The sequence below is a fragment of the Bos taurus genome, chromosome 1, assembly GCF_002263795.3.
Source record: "Bos taurus isolate L1 Dominette 01449 registration number 42190680 breed Hereford chromosome 1, ARS-UCD2.0, whole genome shotgun sequence".
NCBI lineage: Eukaryota > Metazoa > Chordata > Mammalia > Artiodactyla > Bovidae > Bos > Bos taurus.
This window is the reverse complement of record NC_037328.1, coordinates 149,414,672-149,438,496: the sequence shown is the minus strand read 5'-3', so window position 1 is coordinate 149,438,496 and position 23,825 is coordinate 149,414,672. Positions and strand designations below refer to the sequence as shown.

At 43.0% G+C, this 23,825-nt stretch overlaps 1 protein-coding gene across 14 annotated transcripts in view; it reads right to left on the bottom strand.

The window, feature by feature from the left end:
• Nucleotides 1–675: 675 nt before the first annotated feature.
• The window catches only part of TTC3 (tetratricopeptide repeat domain 3), a 119,783-nt gene continuing 96,633 nt past the window's right edge, over nt 676–23,825 (bottom strand). For 12 of the 14 annotated variants that reach the window (XM_005202056.5, XM_005202060.3, XM_005202058.5 and 9 more), the window contains 11 exon segments: nt 20,490–20,629; nt 18,079–18,147; nt 17,268–17,364; nt 15,498–15,598; nt 12,866–12,956; nt 12,326–12,427; nt 10,098–10,435; nt 8,044–8,170; nt 7,738–7,872; nt 4,263–4,355; nt 676–2,160 (listed from right to left, as the gene is read on the bottom strand). In XM_005202056.5, the coding sequence (XP_005202113.1) occupies nt 2,086–2,160; nt 4,263–4,355; nt 7,738–7,872; nt 8,044–8,170; nt 10,098–10,435; nt 12,326–12,427; nt 12,866–12,956; nt 15,498–15,598; nt 17,268–17,364; nt 18,079–18,147; nt 20,490–20,629 (1,368 nt within the window). In that variant the 3' untranslated portion in view covers nt 676–2,085. 14 annotated transcript variants of the gene reach the window in all.

Below are 23,825 nucleotides of genomic sequence, written 5' to 3'. Positions count from 1 at the left end.
AGAATAGTTACTGCTCAAAGTTATACACTATTCTGAATTAAACGCTATCGGACTAAAGACAGAGACTGGTAACACTGGCTCTCCTGGATCATCTCTTAGTGCTTGGCAGACTAGAAGGTCCTCTATCAGGGAGCCCTTTCTCACCAGCCTCAGTAGCCCTGTATCCACAAGGACCAAAAGGTCCCTAAAAGCTGGTCCAACCTAAATCATCCCCGGGAATATCTGGTCCATGCCACAGGGTCCAGGACAGGACCCTGTATCAAGGTCATTTTGGTGTGAACCAGAAGTCTGCTAACCCTAACCCTCCGCAAGTGCCTCACAGAGATCAACAGTGAGAAATGCAATCTGATTAACTTCGACACTCTCATACGTATTCGCCTGAAAAACCTCTCATCCTAGCCTAGAACAGTAAACTCTATCATCTCTGTCTAGTCTTTCCATTCACAGATTTCAACAGCCAATCTTGTGAACTTGAGTTTAGCAACCTCTACTTAATTAAGCAAAAGGATACTTTGATCCAGTTTTGAAAATGTCCTTGAACTCTTGGTTAAACTCCTCAGATGTACAGTGGCTCTTCTGTCCAAACGAATCACCTTTTAAATTGGTAGCATAATATATGTCTTGAATTTTCAAGCAGAATGCTTTAAATTAGATAAAGAATGGATAACACGGCTATTATTTTAGAACGCTCTTTATTTCGACACAGGACACGTGGAAGGCATGTTCACAAGTTAACAGTTTGAGGTTATGCCATGAACACATCCTCTCACTCTCCAGCTGTTCTCCTTTCCCGCTGCGCCTGTATACCTTCGTATCTGCAAGTCCTCAGTTATTCTGAACATGCAGACAATGTTTTCGGGACCTGCTTCAAAATATGGAATGAGCGTCTATGCACTAAGACGTCAAAACCGAGGGAGAAGCAAAGCAGACGGAGGCGACTGCGTCAGCGCGTGAACCTGGGGCTCTGAACTTCTGAGGGAAACAGAGAACGCGTGGGAAAACACTTTTTGATCCTTCTAGTTTGAGAGAGATGGAAGGCGCCCGTAATTCACGGTTCTATGTCTACTGCTGTCTGTAAGTCACTGAAGAGAAGCAGTTTGTCTAACGCAGCTGCGGTTTTGTTCTCAGGCTACAGTACATGAGTGCATGCATTACTCTACACAATGTCAAACACGAACGACTGGAACAGCAACATCTCAGGACTGTCTAATTATACAAGTGTCTCTTTTTGGTGGTGGGGTAAGGAAAGGGAATGATGGTGACTGTTTCCCTCAGCTGCCGCTGTGTGCCAGACAGATACCCAAACGCTTGTTGTCTAACTCAGAGAGGCAGACAAAGGTCACTAACGAGAACACTAAGGTATTCAAAACAGTCTGCTCCAGACCCGGGGGTGGGATGATGATGAGGGAGCCTCGACTTCAGGGGTTAAGAAGTCTTGGCTGATGTTAGCAAGGGTTTTGTAACTGATTTTCAAAAATCATTGTGTCTTTGAAAGATGGAAAACAAGCACTTACAAATCTACTGGGGAGAAAAAATAATGAAATGAAAAATCACATGAATAGGAGACTTGAATCTTCTGGTCTGAAATCAGCCAATATTAACATTACAACCTATTAAAAGGTAGTCTGCTTAAGCTCATTTTTTAAAACACAGAATCTCTGAGGGAAAATGTAGGCATAAGTTCAGGAATACCAATCTCAAAAACCTTTTCCCGGGGGCACTTTAGCAGGCCAAGGATGCTGATAATCGAGTTCTGCTTTGAGGCACTCACTGTCTTTTCCTTCCATCTCAGAGCGCGCCTCTGCAGCAGCCCCAACAACAGAAGGAAGCGGTTACACGTGATTTTATCAGCCACCACTTGGCGATTACTATATATCTAGTCAAGAGTTGGGAAATTACTTACTCTCAGCTGTATTAAAGAGTTCCATTTATTAGCACTGCAACACAGAGTGCAAAGAAGCTTCAGGTGTCTGCTTTTGATACTAAAGGGAGTACACTGCTAGTCTTCCAACTCAACAAGCAGCATATCTCCAGCGTGAACTGTAGCTGCCGAGAATAGCAGGCGGGCCTCCTCCAGCAAGGCAGCTACTCCTCTGACAGGAGGTCGTGACCCAGGCAGGCTGGGCAGGTGCGCTGGCTCTTCAGCCACTGCTTGAAGCACTGAAATGAGAGAAGACAATCAGCTGGCCCTTTAGGAGCCTGGGGACCTCAGCTCTCCCGCGCCATTTGCCTCAGCAGACACGGAGACTCCACCCTGAGAGAGTGACTCTCTTAGGCAGGTTAAGGAGTCTGGGACCCTTGAGGAGGAGAAAGGGAGAGTGTTTTTTGTTTACATTCCTTCATCTTATAAGATGTTTTTTAAGCCCAGAGCTGATGATTACACAACAAAACAAGTCATCTTGCTTAGGGGATGTTTTTCCTTAAAAGTGAGAGTGAAAGTTGCTGTCGTGTCCAACTCTTTGTGACCCCATGGTCTATTCAATCCATGGAATTCTCCAGGCCATACTACTGGAGTGGGTAGCCTTTCCCATCTCCAGGGGATCTTCCCAATCCAGGGATCGAACCCAGGTCTCCTGAACTGCAGGAGGATTCTTTACCAGCTGAGCCACCAGGGAAGCCCAGGAATACTGGAGTGGGTAGCCTATCCCTTCTCCAGGGTATCTTCCCGACCCAGGAATCAAACTACAGTCTCCTGCATTGCAGGTGGATTCTTTACCAACTGAGCTATCAGGGAAGCCCTTTGTTTTTCCTTAAACTCTGCACTAATGATTATGTAACAACACTGTATCTTGTTTGAAGACGTGTTTCTTGTTAAGAACAAGAACCTTCTGATTAAACTTGTTATCTTAAGAGTTATGAAGAGGTAAGACCTCTCTATTGTTAGTAACCAACTGAAAAAGTATACAAGGCCTTGCTAAGACAAATGGGGAGGGCACTCTACCCCCTTCTGAGGTCTATGTCAGAAGCTTTCTGTGTCCCTTTTTCACTGTAATAAAACTCTGCTACACAAAACCTCTGAGTGATCAAACCTCATCTATGGCCTGGAAACCAAATTCTCTCCTTCAGAGGCCATGAATGTGACCCTGTTCACTGTAAGCTATCACCTGTGACGTCCACGGGGACCTTGAGCCACTCAACACCCAGCGACACCGGAGCCTGCTCAGGGCAGGGGTCTGGACCAAGCCCCAGGAACAAGGAATTGCACCTCAGGATGTGACTGTGAAGCCTTGGGGCCTGACTGTGCCTCCCCTTCCTGCTCCGCTCCAGTCCAGTCTGTGCTTCAGCTGCCCTGACTGCTGGAGGCCGGCACTTTCCGGGCCCTTGGACTCCCCTTGTCTTCCTGGTCTTGTTCCTTGTCCCTCCCCAGTCTGCACACACACAGTGGCTGGCCTGCTGCCGCTACGGAGCTAAGTGTGGTAAGCTCAGAGGCCAGGCAGGACCCCCGCCCAGGAAGAAGACAGGCACATGAGAGAATGTAGTTGGCCTGGACTCCGGCGGCATGAGTGGTAAAGAACCCGCCTGCCAATGCAGGAAACTCAAGAGACGCGGGTTTGATCCCTGGGTCGAGAAGATCCCGTGGAGCAGGGCATGGCAACCCCCTCCAGTATTCTTGCCTGGAGAATTCCATAGACAGAGGAGCCTGGTGGGCTACAGCCCACAGGGTCACAAGGAGTCAGACATGACTGAGTGCACGCAGGCACACACAGAGTGTGCGCCCCTTCTCTCAGGGATTCATACACTCACAGGGCAGAGACGGGACGGGCTCTAATCCAGCAGCTGGGGAGCAGGATGAGTGCTCACAGCACCCAAAACCCCAGAACAGCTAACGCCCATCCCGGAGGGGCCCAAGCCAGAATCCCCCAGGCAATGGAGCCCGTCAGGTTTCCTTTCTCTTCTTTCAAGTGTTAAACTTACTTCACACACTGCACTAAACCAACAAGCTATTTCACCATCTATCTGTTTGACAGTGCGTGTAAGAGCTTGTAAGGAAATCACGCTCTTTGAATTTTAGTGACTGAGAGAGCCGAGTGTGCTCCCCACCAGACACGGAGAGGACCATGCAGAGCGCGCCAGAGGCCCGGCGTCCACCCCCCTCCCCACAGCACAGTCTACGGGAGGGAGACAACGGCCACACACATGAGCACACTTGGAATTTGCTTGGAAAATGCAAGGGCTGAAGTCTAGGGGAAAAAGTCCCTTTCTCTTTTCTAAACACTCCAGTCAGGATGCGCAGCGTGCAAACAGCCACAGGGAACTCTCACCCCCTTGTGAAGCCTGTGCCCACACTGCAGCTCACGCACGTGTTTGGACTTGAATACTTCTCGGCACATTTCACAGGAATTTGCGCAGGACACCTGTGGAAACAGATGTATCCCAGTAATAAAGGACTCTTCCCACAACTGGCTTTCCAAAACTTTTGCAGCACAGGGTGCAAATTATTCTCAATTACAGTTAAGCAGACTGAGGGAACAACTTATTTTTTGAATATTTCTTAGGAAAAAACAAAGTTTTCATTTTCTCAAATAAAAATCATGATTTATACAGTTAACTCACTCACAGTTAAAATACTACAAATACCTATTTATCCCATTCCATACCTGAAGTATGGTACTAGCTGCATATTACAAATTAACTATTCATCTAATTATCTAACAGCTGGAGACAGTAACAAATTATGACACCTCTACACTATGGATTATCGTGAGGCTGATTAAAATCCTGATGGAATTCTGTAATCCTTGGTACAGAAGGTGAAAGTGAAGTCGCTCAGTCGTGTCCAACTCTTTGCGACCCCATGAACTGGCCAGGATCCTCCGTCCATGGGATTTTCCAGGCAAAAATACTGGACTGGGTTGTCATGCCCTCCTCCAGGGGATCTTCCTGACCCAGGGCTCGAACCTGGGTCTCTAGCATTGTAGGCAGGTGCTTTATCATCTGAGCCACCAGGTATAGAAAGCTGGTCCCAAAAGCTCTCTGAATAATAGTTGGCTAACAAAACAGTAGGTATCATATGATTATATAATTTAAGTTTTTAAACAGAGAGAGAATGTCTGTATATAGAGATGCCTAGAAAAGAATCTGGAAAGATATAAAATGTTAATGATGGTGACTGGCTACTTTGGGTTGACAGATTTAACTTTTTCTTTGCTATTTTTCTAAAGTTTCTATCAATGTGGATTACTTGCATAAATCAAATCAAAACAAACTGATGGCTCATTCAGCAATATCCCTGTCAGGGGACATAGGTGAGTGGGAGGGCTCCTGGCCCCAACACTCAGTCTGAGGATACAGATAGCATTCTCGTGTGGAAGCAGAGCCGGTGCCACCCTAGGACTCCAGGCACCACGACCTCCCTGCAGACCCCAGCACCCGCCCTACGCCGTGGCCTTCTCCTCGACTCTCACTCCCTCCTCTTAACTCTGAGCACCCTGAAGGCAGGAAATGGCTTTGCTTCCGTGTGTTCTTATCAGCCAGCGAGGAACCTGGCCCCAAAGGGAGGCTCCAGGAACTGTCAGAAAGTGAGTGAATGCAGCCCCGGCAGTGGGTGATGGCCAGGGAGTAGGGTCGGGGCAGCGCCTAAAGGCTGTGAATCCCTGAACTGCTGAACAGGGTTTTCTGTCCCTCTCAGGGCACTGCAGCCACCACCAGGCACCAGGCAGTGATGGGACAGATGCGATCTCACTCCCCTCCCCTCCCCTCTGTGGCCCCTACGGAAGGGTCTGGGAAAACTGGAGGCAAGAGCCCTGGGGGAAATGGCAGGTCAAGGCCTCTGCAAGGTGGCCTTGACCTGCCACTTTCCAATGTAGGAGGCCTGTGCTCAATCCCTGGGTTGGGAAGATCCCCTGGGGGAGGGCATGGCAACCCACTCCAGTATTCTTGCCTGGAGACTCTCCTATGGACAGAGGGGCCTGGGGAGCTACAATCCATGGGGCTGCAGGGAGTCGGACACAACTGAGTGACTAACCACAGCACAGCACAAAGTTGAGAAAAAAAGACAGCTATTACTTCCCAACATGATAATTCAGCACAATGTATTTCTAAGTGAAAAAGTAAAAAGAAAACAAATGCATGTACATGGTTTTGACTATATTCACATATACACACATAAAAAAAAAGAGTTCAGAAAAAATGCATACCAATATGATAATAATACCGGTTACCCTTAGAGGGTGGGTTTTGGGTTCTTTATATGTTCTTTTTATTTGGACCTTCTATTAAGAACCACATTACTTCTGTGGTTTTGTGGTTAAAAATACAAAACATTGTTACTTAAAAAAAAAAAAAAACAACCTATGATTAGCAAATTAAGTCCTGGTTTCAATACATATTTTTCTTATAAGTCAGCTTTCACATCTTTATTACCATGAACCGTGAAGCAGAAAGTAATCTCACCTTGAAAGGTGATTATGGTCTATCTTGGTGTGGCCAATAAGTGTGCGAGTGTGCATGTGCACACACACACACACTCACACACAAATCAGTGAGAATGCTGAGAAGCTGGTCTGGTTGTTGGACCAGAGAGCACATAACCAGCTGGAACACCCCTGAGAGGGAGAGGATTCCTGCTTGGCAGGAATGCTCTGCACGGTATAAGCTTTCTCAGTGGTGGCGGCGGTGGGGGGTACCCTCGGGCACCCAAGTGTATGTGACGAGGAAAATCTCTGAAGGCTGGTGGAAAGTGAAAATGTATGGGAGGGACAAAAACAGGTTCACAGAAGGAGGCACAGCCCAGGTCGGGTCAGCGAACCAGCGCTCTCCGTGCAGTCCTGCCGACCCCACTCTGCCTACAGCTCTTCTCATTGTACTTTCACCTGAAGTTGGACAGAAGGGGAAGATGTGATCCACGCCAGAATCCTCCTGGGGCCCACGGCTGGGAGCCACCCAGGGGCCCGCCTTCCTACCACCCACATGTTCAGCGCCTACTCATGGTCCCCAGTGTGTGAGGTCCGTGTGGGCGAGGACAGGGGATTACACGCCGCACACACAAATCAAAGGAAGGAACGCCGGCCAGAAGCATGAGTCATCAGTGCCTTGGTTTCCTCATTCATAAAGGCAGTTATAATACCTTATCAACTGAGATCATAGATATAATGGTATTTTATAGAAAGTTCTATGTAACTAACATTCTCATTGTCTAAAAGGACAATAAACAATTTAAATGATTATATCAAATAAGAGCAACCTCAGCCCATTTCAGCATGCCCCCAACCCCCGTCCCCAGGCACGTGATGGGGAGAAGAGGGAAGCAGCCAGTCTGTTCCGGGAACAGCACGTGGCCCTGCTAACCCCACCACAGGACTTCATCAGACAACAACCACAACAAGCAGATATGATCCCAGCTCACAGTGCTGTTAGCGATGAAACCAACTTCGTGTGATTCCAAAGCCTATGGTCGCCTAGAAGAAAACCGGCCAAAAATGAATTCTGCCAACTATTCACACTTGACGTGAGGAACGGATCTGACCGTCTACAGGCCCCATGTCCATGGTGTGGCCACTGCACCTCTTGTCCCCACATGCAGGGGCCCTGAAGTCCCTACAACAGTGGGGAGAACCTCGCTAGTCACTGGCTCCTCTAACCGAACACTCAAGTCACCTAAACGTGGCTTCTAACGGAAGCTCAAAGAAAGTCCATCGAGAAAAGAAAAACATGAGGCTACATCATGGACTAACAGCTGTTTTCTTTCCGCTCTTCACAGAACAGAGGGAACGCCACAGTCATGCACACAGCACTCACAGGGACGTCCTCGGTCCTCGGCCCCCTGGTTTCGGGCGATGCTCCGACAGGCATGGAGGGCGGGTCCTGGGCAGCCCTGGGCACAGCAACAGCAGAGCTGGGTGCAGACAGCCTCCAGCCCTTTCCTGGACTTGGCTGCGGCCAGAATGTACAGCAGGGAAGCAAGTTCAGTCACTCAAAACGTGCACACTGTCTACTGCATTGCTCCCCATCTTTTGTTGGAAGCATTTTATCCCACAATTCTCACATTTTATAAATAAATAGGAAGAAAGTGGAGTATATAATGAATTTAAATGAAACACTGACCTTTTTCTTTCTTTCTTCATCAAGGACGTGTTCTGTCACTCTTTGCACAATTTCGTCAATACTCAATCCAGACAGAGAGGTCTTGTTTTTGTTTCTAACTTTTTTAATAAAACCAGCAAGCTCCGTGCTGAAAGGGAAAGTGGGGAAGTCAAGACAAAGTCAAAGTTTTCTACTGTGAAGAAATATTATGTCCAGTATCAACCCAGCAGCTGAAAAGAAATGAAATCAAATACACAAATAATTCATTTGTAAACAACAGTAACTGTATGTAAAAGCAGCTAAATCACTCTTCCAAAAAAAAAGCATTATGAAAATTTCAACATTATTCCTAAAATATTTGTTTTAATAGATTTTCAAAGTAATAGTGTACCTGACAGATCCACTTCAGATCTCCTTCCCTACTTAGAAACCTGACTTCTTAAGAGCCTGGACATACTGTAGCTTTAAGCAAAATCACTGAATGATCACACACCACTGGATCTGACTTGAAATCAATAAAATCTCTAAGAACAAACTATTTTTTTACTTCCTCCCTTTAAAAATCTAACTGACAAAGTTTTCAAAGTTTTCCTGTATTTTTCATAGGTAGCAGTAGATGTGATTATATCATTAATCAACAGGAGCTTGGTATCTACAGCACTAATACCTCATATGCTTTAACTTGCAGAAAAGCAAGTTAACATAAGCAACATATGTTTATTCTGCCAAATTTAGACAGGACGGCAAACAATTTTATTCGTAAGGTACTTCTGGTAATTACAACTTGACTATTTTTTCTAACTTGCGTGGTAATTGCTCTTAAGAGAACTTAAAATGCTTCTCAAACTTAGGCTAAATATGTCTACGTGCAGACAAGATACACTTACTTCCAAGTGGCCAGGGCTCCACTGACAAATGCAAAACATTAATTCTGGCCAATCATAATTAACCACTGTGTTTCAGAAGTTCATCCCAGAGACTATGACTAATACTGTGTCAAAGACAGAAGTAACACGGGAGGTGTGGAGGATCATTCCTGGATGTGGACTCCTCTCTTCTGTGATGTATCCCTGAGACATTCCCTCCACTTCACCTCCCTCTGGCCTGAGACAAGGAGTCCCTCTGCCCCCTCGTACCCATCTGGAGAGTGAGGTCAGAGGTCAATGCAGGAGCACTACGGAAGTGCCCAACTGATGACTCTGGCTGCCTTAGTTAAAAAGCAGCTCTCCCCATCTGCAGCAACATGGATGGACCTCGAGGCTGTCCTACTGAGTGACGTCAGTCAGAGAAAGACAAACATCGTAGGGCATTGCTTATAGGCAGAAACTAAAAAAACGGTACAAATGAACTTACAAAACAGAAAGAGTCACAGATGTGAAACTTATGGTTACCTTGGGGGGAAGGGGGGATGGATAAACTGGGACATTAGGATTGACATATACACGCTACTATACATAAAGCAGATAATTAATAAGGACCTACTACGCAGCACAGGGAGCTCTACTCAATACTTTGAAATGACCCACATGGAAAAGAATCTATAGGAGTGGATACATGTGTGTGTCTAACTGATTCACGTTGTTTATTTACAGCAGATACTAACACACATTGTAAAGCAGCTCTCCCTACCTCTCCCTCTACAACATGCTCACACACCTTACTCACTGGCAAACCGTATCCAGTCTCTTCACCTCACACCTCTAACAAATCAGAGGGACTGTTCAACAAAGTGTAAGTGGCTGCTGCCTTCTTTGATATATGTGAGTTTTTTTCCCCCCAAAATATAAAACTAATGTTTGAAGTTCATTTATTGATTCCATAATTAGTGCTGGAGCACGTTACTGAGTTCACCCAAATCTTAGCAAACTGCCATGGGTTCTGATGAATGTGGATTAATCTGTTTGAAAATGCTCACTTTTATGTTTACGAAAGGAAGACAAATGCAATGCTTGTCCTTCTGAGTAAAATAATTGCACGGTCCTACTTCAGCTCCTAATTGGCCAAACTGTTATCTGATCAGGAAACATCAGTTCAATAAAGCATTTAGCAGTGCTGCTGACATTTTAGATTCGTACCTGCTGTAACACGGGAACACCACCAACAGGTGCTCAATAATGCTATTGAACGGCTTCTTTGGAGACTGGCTTGAATGAGTGGCACGCTCTGGAGCAGCAGGTAACTTCTGATCAGCCACTGGGCCTGGTTCTGGCCCAGTTGCCTGGCCAGCACCCTCATGCTCTGGCAGCTGGGGGGCTTTCTGACTGCAGGAGGGCAACTCCACTGGGCTGTCAGCTGCAGAGCCCAGACTTGACTCCTCGGGAGCTGCTGTCTGGTCTCCGGTCCCATGACTTGTAGAAGTGGAGGGACCTTGACCATCCTGGCCTGAAGACTCAGGAAGTAATTTAGGATGAATCTGGGAGGAATACACCACAAAAGCTGATCACTAAGAGTTAGATCCATGAACAAAGACTAATGATTAAGCGCAACTATAATGAATCCTGCTTGCTGAAGTGCACAGAACTTGAACTATAACAAATTAAATGTTGTTGTCCTTAGAAGTCACTGGTAACTGTCTCTCTCAAAACAAGCTGTTCAGGGCTCCACACTGCCAGGCCCTGCTGGGCTCTCCCAGAAGCTCTGCGGTCCACATCGAAGGGCTGAGGCCCCTCATGTTGTCAGAGCTCCAGTCTGCACCCCAGGCTACCCTCTCTCACACCTCCATGACTGCGTGCTTGTTGCGAATAATACCCCCTTTTTAAACGATTCCAGTCTAGAATACCTTCCCGAGATCCAAACCTCCTAACAGGCAGCTTCCCTTGGGTGATTCCAAGGGCACTCAAGCTCTGTGTCTGCAAACGCAGCCTCCGGGCAGGCTTCCTCACCTGCTCTTCCTCTGGTGCCACCTGACACAGACCAGATCTGGCGTCCACTCCCTGACACACTCACGCTGAGCCCTGACCGCAAAGACAGCGCCTCTTTCAGCTGACCACCTGAACACTGGACGGCTCTCCTCCCTCCAGCCCCGCTGCCCCTCTCACCGGGCCCAGCAGGGACAGCTAGCTGCACCCGATCCGCTGCACATCCCTTGCGCGGGCCCCTGTCCCACCAGGTCTCCACACTGCAGTCAGGCTGACGTCATTTCCTAACTGGAAACCTACACTGGCTGCTCAGTGACCTGAGGGGAAGTCCACACTGCGGAGCACACCTTATGGAATAAGGCTCCCTTTGTTCTGGCCTGTGGGTACAGTATCACAATCTTTTCCCTACAGTCCCCTTTGTCTTAGTGAACTTCTTTCACAGCTGTGAAAGGTGTTCTTTTTCTAGCCTCCAAATGTGCTATTTCCTCCATCTGAACATTTTGACCCTGAAACTTCACACCACACAGCCCTCCTCACGCGCGCGCACACACACACTCTCTCTCCTTCCTTCTGCATGGTGAACTATTCCAGATCTCTGGCTCACTGAGACCTCCAGCAAGGGAGCTTCTGCCAAGGCCTAAGCCTCGGGGTTAAGTTAGTTCCCCCTAACTTCTGCTGCCATGGCATTCTATGTTCTTGGAGCACTTTGCTTATAATTATGGGCTTGAAGTCACTCCCAAACCCATGTGCATTCTGAGGGCACAGACCGCATCTAATCCTGATCACCACTAAATATCCGACGAATGAACAGCAGAGATGTGACACACACAGTAAGCCGTTTTTAGGGGTTCTTATCATTCAAGCCCCTGGCACACTGAGAGTTCCCAAGGTTTTCAATTTTAAAATTCTTTTGAGTCATTTATAAAATCACGTAAGCTAGAATTAAAAATTAACAGTAAAATATTCTACTGAGATCTCATGCTTTTCCCCCTCTGTATGTGTTGTAAGAACTTGAAAACACTGGTGCTCAATAGAATATTTTACTCAGTTCAAGGTGGCTAACCTTTTTAATGTTTTAAATCTTTTTTTATTTCTATTTTTGCAGATGAATCCACAGTAAATTTGAATATTAAGAGTGCATAGTATTGAGAAGAAAAACACTTTCAAGATCAGCTTCTGACTGCAGCTCCAGAGCCTACTACCTTAGTTGAGGCTGAACGCATAGACGGAAGGGTCATGGGGTGAGGGGTGAACGAGAGCCACTCTGATGAAGGCTTCACCTAGCACCTGATGAAAACAGTAAGGTAATTATTCACCCAGCTCACGCCCACTCCCAAACCAGTAACAACAAACTACTTTTGGCCAGTTATTAAAGAAATTGTGCCTCACTCCTTTTTGGTTCTGTTTCCTTCAAAAAAGAAAAAAAAGAGATGTAACAGACTCACCGTGTTACAGGTAGGAAATGAAAGCTCAGAAATCTGCACTTTAGGAAGTTCACTGAGCTGAGAACCATATTTAATTGCCTGAATTTGTTCTTCAAACTGAGACTGTAGGTAGAAAAGAAAGTGTTAAGTTTTTCTAACAAATTCTAAGGAAAACCACAACTGTCCATTAATACTGTTTTCCCCCTTACTATACATATATAACAAATGTTCAATCATTTCCCAAGAAATATAACTAGGATGCAAGGTTACTTCTTGAAAGGAAGAAGTTCAAAATAACTAGAACTGTTAATTCTAACTAATTAACTCTAATATTACTCTATTAATTAGAATGCTCTAAGCCTTATTAAACATAACTTTGCTATCTTATCAAGGGCTGAGCTTAAATAGTTAAGATAATGTTTCTTTCATGAAAAATTCTTAATTACAACAAAAAAAGTCTTTAACAGCCCAAAAAAGAAAGTTTCAGTATGACACTACCTCTTTTAGAGTTATAACCATCAGACAGATTTTGACAGAATGGTAAAATACCATATAACTTACCTTTGCTTTCTCAATTTCTTCTCTAACATCAGAAAGAAACGATTCCCATGAATGTATGTCTGAGTCCATGTCAGAATACGCTGCCGAATCACTGAGAGAAGAGAAAAACATAAAACTGCTGATGTTCACTTGAAGACTTAAAAACTGAAAGCACTAAAGTACAAATGAAAATAAACATTTAAAGATAATGAGAGAAATATGATCATGCACACATAGCAAAAAAGATGATTTTTAAAGAACTGTGTATCTTACAAAGTCACTACACTTTAGGAAATATTATCAACTGATCTAACCCGAAGCCCAAAACTGGTGGACAGAGAGCATATATTCTCCTGAATTTTACCTTCTCTCCTCAGATTTGAAGATTAGACAATTCTTCAGTTGGTATCTTCCTATTTAACATCAAAGGCTATCTTAGCATCGAAAACAAACCAAAAGTTGGCAGCCTGGATACATTCCAATAAAACCTTCATCCCTACTTCATTGTAAAACAAAGGGTGGGGTCTAACAGGCTACATTAAACTTCTTAGCACCTCATGAATCTGGTTTACTGAAAGTGACAGACAAGTTTTCTACTCCAATTGAGATCACCACCACCAATCCGTGGTTATGTCTGTTCTCATACATCTTAAAGAAGAACCAGAACACTGCTTTCATGGCTTTCCTCTTTTGCCACCCTTTGGTGGAATGAGCAGAGTTAGCACAGACCCCCTAAGAAAGACCATCTGTATACCATGAGGCTTACTAAGGAGTCAATGCTATTAGATAAAGTGAGGCCTGAGATCTCTGTTTCCCAGATGCACGACAATCCAGACCCCTTGGCGTGCTGCACACTGGCTACTGAACACCACACGATCTCACCTCAGCTGTATTAGTCCTGTAATCTGAATCAGCATACCAGTTTACCTTTAATCAGAAAGGTTTTCTGATGTGAAAAAAACTTAATCTTGAAAAAAGAAGAAAAAAAAAGAACTGTACATTAAAATTGCTTTTCCATGACCTGTACAATCTCTGGTTCAACACTGAGGGTTTGAAATTTAAATCAAAAAACACTAGGAATTAAAAAGTTAAAACCTGTGTGTGGAATATGATAAAAGAATCAGATGAAAAGTAATGTGCAAAAATCCATATAGAAAAGTGCTAAATCTAGACTGAAGGAGACTCTCTGGATTCTCATGGTAAACCTTATTCCAAAAAGAAAGCAAAATAAACAAAAACAGGTATAGATCATGGAGAGTTGAAAAATGAAAGAAAAGTGAAAGAAAGAGAAGTCACTCAGTCGTGTCCAATTTTGCGACCCCGTGGACTGGAGCCTACAAGGCTCCTCTGTTCATGGGATTTTCCAGGCAAGAATACTGGAGTGGGTTGCCATTTCCTTCTCCAGGAGATCTTCCCGACCCAGGGATTGAACCCGGGTCTCCTGCGTTGTAGGCAGACGTTTTACAGTCTGAGCCACCAGGGAAGTTGAAAAACATGACCATATGTAAATATCTTTAAAAGCAACATTCCCACACTCTACTGGTTAGACTGTTAAGTAACTATTCTTATGGAAGGCAACTGTTGAAAAGCCTCAAAAATGTGATCTTCATTCCAGGAATTTATTCATTGCATGGAAATGACTAATAATTTAGCTATAAGGATATCTGCCCCAGTGCAGCTTTGAATAGCAAAATGTGCAAACAACCCAGCTTTCCCACTACAGTGCTATTTAATAAATCATGACACGGTCGTACACTGGACTACTATTCAACCTTTTAAAATTAGGTTGGAGAAATGTAATTACTGATATGAAAATGAGTTTCCTATATACTGCTTGGGCTTCCCTTTTAGCTCAGTCAGTAAAGAATATGCCTGCAATGTAGGAGACCTAGGTTCGATTCCTGGGTTGGGAAGATCTCCTGGAGGAGGGCATGGCAACCCACTCCAGTATTCTTGCCTGGAGAATCCCATGGACAGAGGAGCCTAGTAGGTTCCCAAACTATGGGGTCACAAAGTGTCAGATATGACTTAGCAACTAAACCACCACCATATATTACTTAGTGAAAAACTATATATAAATTTTCCTTTTTTTTTCCCCCAAACCTTAATGGATTTACCCCAAAACTAAATTAACTAGTTACAGCTCAATTCAGAATTAGGATAATTTATCATTTTCTTGATATGTTTTGATTTTCCCATGATTGAACATGCGTTAATTATAATAACTATTAAAAATAAAGCCCTGTGGACTGCAAGGAGATTGAAACAGTCTACCCTAAAGGAAATCAGTCCTGAATATTCACTGGAAGGACTGATGTTGAAGCGGAAACTCCAATACTTTGGCCACCTGATGGGAAGAACTGACTCATTTGAAAAGACCCTGATGCCGGGAAAGATTGAAGGCAGGAGGAGAAGGAGATGACAGAGGATGAGATGGTTGGATGGCATCACCAACTCAATGGACATGAGTCTGAGTAAACTCTGGGAGTTGGTGATGGACAGGGAGGCCTGGCGTGGTGCAGTCCATGCAGTCACAAAGAGCTGGACACGACTGAGCGACTGAACTGAACTGAATATAATTTTTCCTCCAATCAGCCCTAATCTTTATTTCCTCAATAACAATTGTGGAAAGACACCTGTGACACCACAGTACCTGCTCATTAGCTTCAGATTCTTGAGAAACCTTTCGGCTTGTGACTCCATGCTCTGTAACTTACACACTTCCATGTCCTTCCAGTTTTCAAGCACAGATACCTACCATTAGATGAGAGACTGTAAGCATTTTCAAACAAACTATTTTAAAGCTATGAAAGCATTCTAAACCACTTTCAAGTTTCTCCTTAAATGACATATGATCAGAAGAGTGACCAGAATTGAACTATCATTTCTCTCAAGTGAACCTGAACTAAAACTTTTCGGACTACTCTGGTGGTCCACTGGCCATTGCCGGGGACATAGGTTTGACCCGTGGGTTTTGTGAGGATTCCACATGCCTTGGGGCAACTGGGCCTGTGCACGACAACTGCTGAGCCTGTGTGCTGCAACTACTGAAGCGTGAACTTCCAAAGCCTATGTTCCCCACCAAGAGACACCCCTGCTTGGGGCAATTAGAGAAAGCCCACATGCAGCAAGACTCAGCACAGCCCAAAATTAATTAACTAAAAAATAAACTTTAGAATAACAAAGTGATAGTAAAATTATATTCCTAGAGTGATACTTTCTTAGTTATGAAACTTTCCACAAGGCTTACTGCTCAAGCCATACAGAAGCACGGAGCTAGGTTACCTGAAAGTATACACCTGGTGTGCATAATCTAAGGTGCTGACCACAGTAAGCAGAGAGCCAGGACCCTGCAGAACAGTACCAAGGCTGCACCTATGGAATTTAAAGGCCTGGGAAGCAGATGAATGGGAGGGGAGGAGGGGATGGAGTGGAGTCTGGGACAAGCAGAGGCAAGCTATCACACAGAGGACGGGCACACAGCAGGGTGCTGCTGCACAGCTCAGGGTAAGTTATTACCAGCAAGGGTAAGTTTTGAAAACTTTAGACTCTGGTTCCCCACACAAGCCAACTGGCCATTTGTGTCAAAGTCACTGCAGAAAATGTAGACTGGCGTTGCTTTAATTCAGGTGTCAGTAATCTTGACAGGGCCCACCAGGCAAAACTGCTTGTTAAATGGGGGAACTGAGTGACTTGGGGACAGAGATGCAGGAAAAGGGTCCACAAAGCAGAAGTAAACACTGGCACTCTTTTTTCCTTCCTTCCTTTAGAAACGCAGCTGCATAGCTGACATTTCTTTTAAAGACCCATGTTTACAGACTGCATGAGTTAAGCTCTTCCTTACGTTTCTAAAATAATCATAGACACATTTACTAATAAACAACATTTACTTTGCAAATTAGAAAAACAAAGGCAACCATGTTTCAGGAATTCAATAGAATATAGCCAGAGATAATTATTTTTGTCTCAGTAATTTCTCATATAGTATACTGACTTTAGTATATATTCTTCCAGGGGGAGGAAAGAGAGTATATATTCTTAATAAGTATATTATTTCCAAGTTCCTTTTCCAGCACTGGCAAATAGGTTTTTTGGTTGGCTACTTCATGGTACATCACTTGATTAAATATAATGAAGCCATTAAAAGTACAGAGCATTGAAAATGACTGAATTGTGTTAAATAAGGAAAGCTAGTCACAAAACATGGTGTACACTCTATCATAAGATAAGCATAAAGGTAAAAAAATTTAAAGTTATAGGCAAGGAGAGAGTGGTTGTTTCATGGAGGCAGGATTATGGGTGAAAGGATACCCCTCAGCCTCCACACTTCCCAGCAATGTTGTCCTGCTCATGTGTAATTAAACGCGGAGTAAACAAATGACACCCTGCCGAATCTGTCAGTCACCGAGTACTCCGGACTCACCTCTGCATCCACAGCCCTTTGAAGACTCTCTTCATAATGCTCTTTCCCTTTCTTTATACTCTCTTCTATTTTCATTTTCTCATTTGTAAATGTATTACTGCAAATATTAAAGAAAACAAAAAAAACTAACTGAAAAAAACATAACCAGCGAGCTCACAATCATGCCACAAACAGATAATAGAACATCTTCCAGAGAAACTTCTTGCCCAACATTTGGCTACTTAATACAAGACTCATATGTGCCCTCTGCAAACGATCAAAGAAAATGAGAAATTAAAAGTAAGTTACTTGGTGGGAATGCTGTGAAATGGGTTCCCCATTTTTATGAAGTTAGGTGAAGTTTAACCTGATCATGTTAATAAACTTTACATACTGGCTTCCAGTATGTACAAACATTATTTGCAGTAGTAAAGATTAAAAGGAAAGCTTTTTATAGGCTCAAAACAAACATTCTTTAATAATTCTTTAATTGTAGAACAATGAACTACAATAGCTGAGACTGTTATTTCAAGTAACCTAAGTTTTTAAAATACATTTTTAGTTTCAGGTTAATTCAAAGGAAATGAAGAGTAATGAACAATGCTAAATTCAGGGCTTTTTATACTGACAATGAGAAATAAAAGTAGAAATCATAAAAATAAAGAATAAATTTATTTAAATATTAATAATAAAACAGAATTTTTTTAAAGAGAAACAATTATTTAAAAGAAACATATAAGCAAAAATATATTTGGATGTCTAACTATATTTAGACTGTGCCTCTGATATTAAGAATATAATAGATACAAAAATAAATTTAAGCTTAATTTGCCTGATTTCAAGGGACTGATCCAGAAGTAATTCAAGTGCCTTTTCCTTTCCATCATTTTCCTGCGTATACCTGCAAAAGCATAATCACCAAATTTCAATCAATTTTCAAAGATTTTTAAAAGCACAATCTCACACAGTAAATTCTACATCCATGCAAACATTTCTTGATTTCTTTATATTTCATTTCTAGTATCTTCTAAATAGGCAAAGAATTTGGGTCCTTTTCCTTTTGGAAAAATTTCCCTTCTACACCTAGAGGGCAGATCGCCTTTTCTTCACTCTGCGTTGTGTGTCTATAGCACAGACCCCGTCTCAGTTCTGTGTCAGGAGCACCTCCATCCAGGTGGTTGGTTCAACTTAAGACAGAAGAATAAGGTGTTGGGTCATCACCAGTGTAACATAGGTTCTCACTCAAAATGAAAACAGCCTTCTATTTTTTAAGCCAGAAACTGAAGTCCAATTACACACAGATACACACGCGCGAATCTGCATGCGCGCATGCACACAGTAGGATAATTCTTCAAAACAAAGTGTGTAAATCTTTGACTCTTAATAAGCAATGCCCTGTACCAAGAGGGTTCTGTCTCTTTCATGCTCTCCTTTCACACCTTTTTAGTCATCTCTACTGGCTAAAAACCCGTTTCTACAAACTACCAATTTAAATCCCATTTCACCTCTTTTGTAAAACAGTTCCTCTAAGTTTTCAACACTGGGTAGCTTGTCATGGAATTTCTGCCTTCCTTCAACAATTATCTCTGACTTGTATCACTGCACCAACCATAAGCTCCTCGTGACCATTCATTTCTTAATGAATATCAACTGTGATCTAAAGCGTAGAAAAATCAATGAAATAACCTCATATACCTTTGTTGTTCTCTAAAAGAGCCAAAAAGTTTTAAGATCTAAATATAAAAATTTAGCTTTTTTTGGAAAGTACAAAAAGCATAAAGAAGCCGATAGCCTATCTTTAAACTACAACAGAAAAAGGCAAAGAAATACACTAATAAAGGGAAAAGACAATAAAAAGATTATTCCTCAGCAGAAATGATTTTTATGATACCACAGAAAAAAATTTTATCAACAGTCTCAGTTTCATTTAGTCTAGTTTGACAGTATGTCTGAACTGAACATATGAAAAAATTAAAATATAAATACTTCAGAATTTTTGAGTAACTTAAAAATTAAGACTGTACTTGCTCAAACAGTAAGAGGTAAAAAGCTTTTTAGATTTCCATAAATGTGTTCTTCTAATGAAACTTTGAGCAAAATCAAAATTACATGACATATGCAGTATTTTCCATTTCATCATGCTTTATAAATGACTACTTAAAAACTGTCCAAAGGTTAAAGTTAGCAATACTCACAATGAAATTCACCTGACCACGGGGCACAGCAAGTGGACAAAACATAAATGCCCTGAACAGTGAGTGTGGCCAGTGGAGCCCCCAGAGAACCACGCCTCCCCTTATTAATGCCCTTCAATCTGGACCAGGCCTGCAACTTGCCCAAAACAACAAAATGTGGCAGAAGTGATGTTGATGGTTCCGGGCCTGAAGCTTCAGAGGGCCTGGCAGCTTCTACCTATGCACTCTTGGAAGCTCTTAGCCATCACACAGGAGGTGTGGCTACTGTGCTGGAGATAAAAGTCACATGAAGAAGTCACGTGGAGAGGAAGAAGCCCTGAAACTGCATAGAGAGAAAGAGGCCAAAATATTTCAGCCAACTCCCAACTAAACGCAGCCACAGGGGGAACCACTGACAAGACCAGTAGAAGGGTGGCCCAGCCAAGACAGCCCAGAATGAAAGATCCGGATCAAATTAAAATTAAGTTAATTTAAGCCAGCAAGCTTCAGGTATTTTGTTCAACAGTAGGTAGCAATTAAGCTGAGGAGTCATACAATTATTTATGGAAACAGGGGTTAGGAATGGATTGCACAGAATCTTAAAACAAACCTAGCCCATCTGACAACTGCCTGAATGTATATTACTGAATCCTTCGTATTATAGGACCAAATTTTACTAATTTAAAGATTCAGGGTGGAAGTAATAAATAAAATGATCACCACAGAATCTTGGTGCTGGACAGAAGTTTAAATCTAGACAAATCCCCTCATTTTACAACAAAGAAAAGGGGTCAAAGATAATGTTCAGAGAAAGAGGTGGTGTTCAGACCGGAAGTAACTTCTTGGACTTGCAGTCCTACTTTTATTTATGTATAAATATGAGAGGTTTAGAAAAAGCTGTAGGTGAGATAATTCCCAACAGATGTTCTTTAAAATGAAATGAGAACACTGTCTTAAAATTTTCACTTTACTTGACAGTCTGAAACTGAATACCAGAAAGGATAAAATAACCCAAAATATACCCAAATTAAAAATAAATGAAAATCATTTTCTTTCAAGTGTTACTCACATTTTGCTGGCATTTAACACCTTTTTCATTTTCTTCTTCAGTGCCTTTAGTCTTTCTTGGATTTCTTTTTTCTCCTGTTCCCATTTTTTAATTTCCTTGTTCAAATCTTCAAGGAACCAATCTAGTTCTGTCTTTGAGATCTAAAAACATTTTAGAAAGTATCTAAATAAATGGAAAGATTTACTTTTTCTTCTTTTTAAAAAGAGCCCGAGAGACTAGTGTTGGGGTGGTGAACTAGCTTAACCAATGACTACAGTTCCTCGGAACACACACTCAGGAGCTGGCTGTACGGCTACCCCGGCCGAGCTTGGGACATGAAGTCACATAATACATAGCCTCAGCCCTCAAGTGAGGACAGGCAGAGACATGGCGGGATTCTCCAAATCAGTGCAATTTGATCTCTGTCTTCAGAGATGGGGCTGTCACATAGAGAATGGATTCCAAGTAGTGGGCATGGAGAGACAGAAGGTTAGAAGAGAAAGGCATGTCTGTACGGAATAGTACGAGGTGGATGTTAGGACCTCAGGCGCCTGGGACACCTTGGGATAAAATGATCAGGGGCCTTATGAGCAATGCTGAGGAGTGTGGACCTCATCCTGCAGACAACAGGAAGCCAGTGATAGCTCTTCAGCAGGGCTGTGAGATGATGAGATTCTTATTTTAGAAAAATAACTGAAAGACACAGAGGCAGATCAGGGGAAAGAGGGTACATAAAGGTTAGACAAGAACAGCAGCTTTCTCGTTTTCTTGACTTTCTCTGATACTTTCTTATTGTGACCCACAACAGCAAATACATTTTAATCATGATCCCCAGCATTTAGTACATACATGTATGCATCTATATACACACAGAGCTGAAAACGCTGCCCTTACTTTCTGAGATGTTTTCCTATATTTTTATTTCTATTATTAAGAACAATTTTAGTCACCATCACTAAACTGACTTCACAGCCCATTAGGAATTATAACCTTTAATGTCAAATACTCTGTATTAGAAGAAGATAAAATCTCACTGCAGTAGCCCAGGTGAGAGACAATGAGGATGACAGAGGTAACTAAAGGGATGATAAAAAGAAATAAAGGACACTTTAGAAGACTAGGATGGATAACAAGACCGTGTGTCCATGTGGATATATGATGTAAAGTGGAAGGCGACAGAATCTCTACCCTGGATGAATAACTAAACAAAATTCTGTTAACGAAACAGGAGACTATGGAAGATATACAGGAGAGAAATCAACCTAGATAAGTATTTTTAAATAAATTTGAGTAAACAATAAAATATATATTAAGAACTCAATAATTTTGAACCTGCAATTATTTTGATGGGACAGAGAAGAAGTTTATAGGTGTCTGACAAAGACTATACATCCAAGGAATAAAATACTAAATTGAAATAACAAATAACCACCTTTCAACACAACCACAGAGAAAGGAGTAACGTATTTCTAAGTCCTGCTGATTTACACATTTGCCAACTGGCTCTTCTAGCACAGGTTAGCACACCATCAAGTCAGGTGTGTTTTGCTCCCCAAACACCTTTCCCAACGCGGGAAACTCCCACCTATTAACATACTACAATTTCAAAGTCTATTCACTAGTTCATTGGCTGTAACTTGGAATGCACTTCCCCATAGAAAGTTATATTAGAAACATCAGTTAAACAGCCAACATTTCTCTTCCAAGAAGCTCTCAGTTCCATTTGTAAGCTGAACAAAATGAGGTCTACAGTGTTAAAGAGGGCACATTCCCAGACCATGAGTCTATTTGACTGAGGAAGAAATAAATCTCCACTGGGGTGCTGGGGCAGAACATGCGATGCTGAAGAGACAAAGAGGAAAGCGAAGGCTACCCTCTGAGACAGGTTTGAAAAGATTCATGTCCATCTTCACAGCCTCCCGCCTTTCTTCTGGTACTCAGTTTCACCCACTGAGGGCCCTTCTTTACTCTGCACCCTCAAGTTTCTCTGGACCCCTGACTTAAGCACCCCCCAGTCGAGGGCCTGCCCAGCACCCAGGCACACTTCACAACGTCTCTCCTCTCCTTCCTTTTCAATCTCTCACTCAGAGTGAGCCTGACAGCAGCACAGTACTACAAAGATCCACGTCGACTCGCCTGGAAGTATTCACACTTCACTCTTTAGCTTAAGTGATTCTCTAATCTACACAGAGTCAGCACACATGTTTTATTTGGCAAGTCCAATACTTGTTTGTTTGCTTCTTAAAATACAAATGTGTTATCTCTGCCTGGTGATAAAGGCTATGGGGCTGCGATATCTGTCAGAATTTCAGGCCATGTGACAAAGAGAAATGAAACGCTGTATCCTGAGGCTCTGGATGGCTAGGTATACCACCACCTGAAACACAGCCTTCTCCGTCAGCTATCTTACGTAAGGGCTGCCTTTTGAAACTTCTTCGGAACCTACGAATTCTCTAAAAGTTTAATTCCAGTGTTTCAAAGTGTCATCTCTTCAGTGTTAGCAGACAGGTAGTGCTGCTGCTGCTGCTGCTGCTGCTAAGTCGCTTCAGTCGTGTCCGACTCTGTGCGACCCCAGAGACGGTAGTGCACATGCCTGTAAATGCCAGTCATTTATAAATAAAATATACTCTGGACTACTATTTCTAACAATTACTGTACAAGTTAGGATGGAGCAGTATTTACAAGAAATAAAAAAGGAAATTTAAACTTCACTATTTTCCAGTTTGAAATTCTACTAGTATCAACGACTGCTTAGTGGTATCTCAATTTCATTTTTGCTTTAGGGACCCTTTCACGTCCCACCTCTGACCAGGTTCCCTATAATCTGACCTTCCTGCTTAGGCTTAGAATGTGGCCAGGTCACTGACGACAAGGGTTCAGCCATAGAAACTCAGGGTCTCCTTCTTCAGAGAGGACAGGGTACCCTGGAGCCAAGCTACACAGATTCCCTGGGAAATAATGGCTTCGAGTCAAAACGGGCACCTACTTAGAACATTCCGCCCTCATCAGCTTTAGACACCAGGGTTTTCGGATGTTCCTGGCAAGCAGATTCAATACCATGAATGTACCTCTGACCAGCCCAGGTCTCTCATGAATTTTAAGTCCTGCCTCAGGAGTAGGTTTGACTTCAGCGGCCTTGAGATGTGCAGGCCAACTGTTTTTAGGAAGAAGAGGTTCAACAGTTCGGTAACATTTCCTGCAGCCTGGGAACAGACCATCTCACACTTCCCTTGCGGCAACCCTGCTGATCTTGAATTTGCTGAGTCACTACTGTGACGGAGGTGACCACCATGCTTACCTGGCCTCACAAAGAGGGTGCTACATAAAAGTCCTGGAAGATCAGCACAGAGCCTGGCG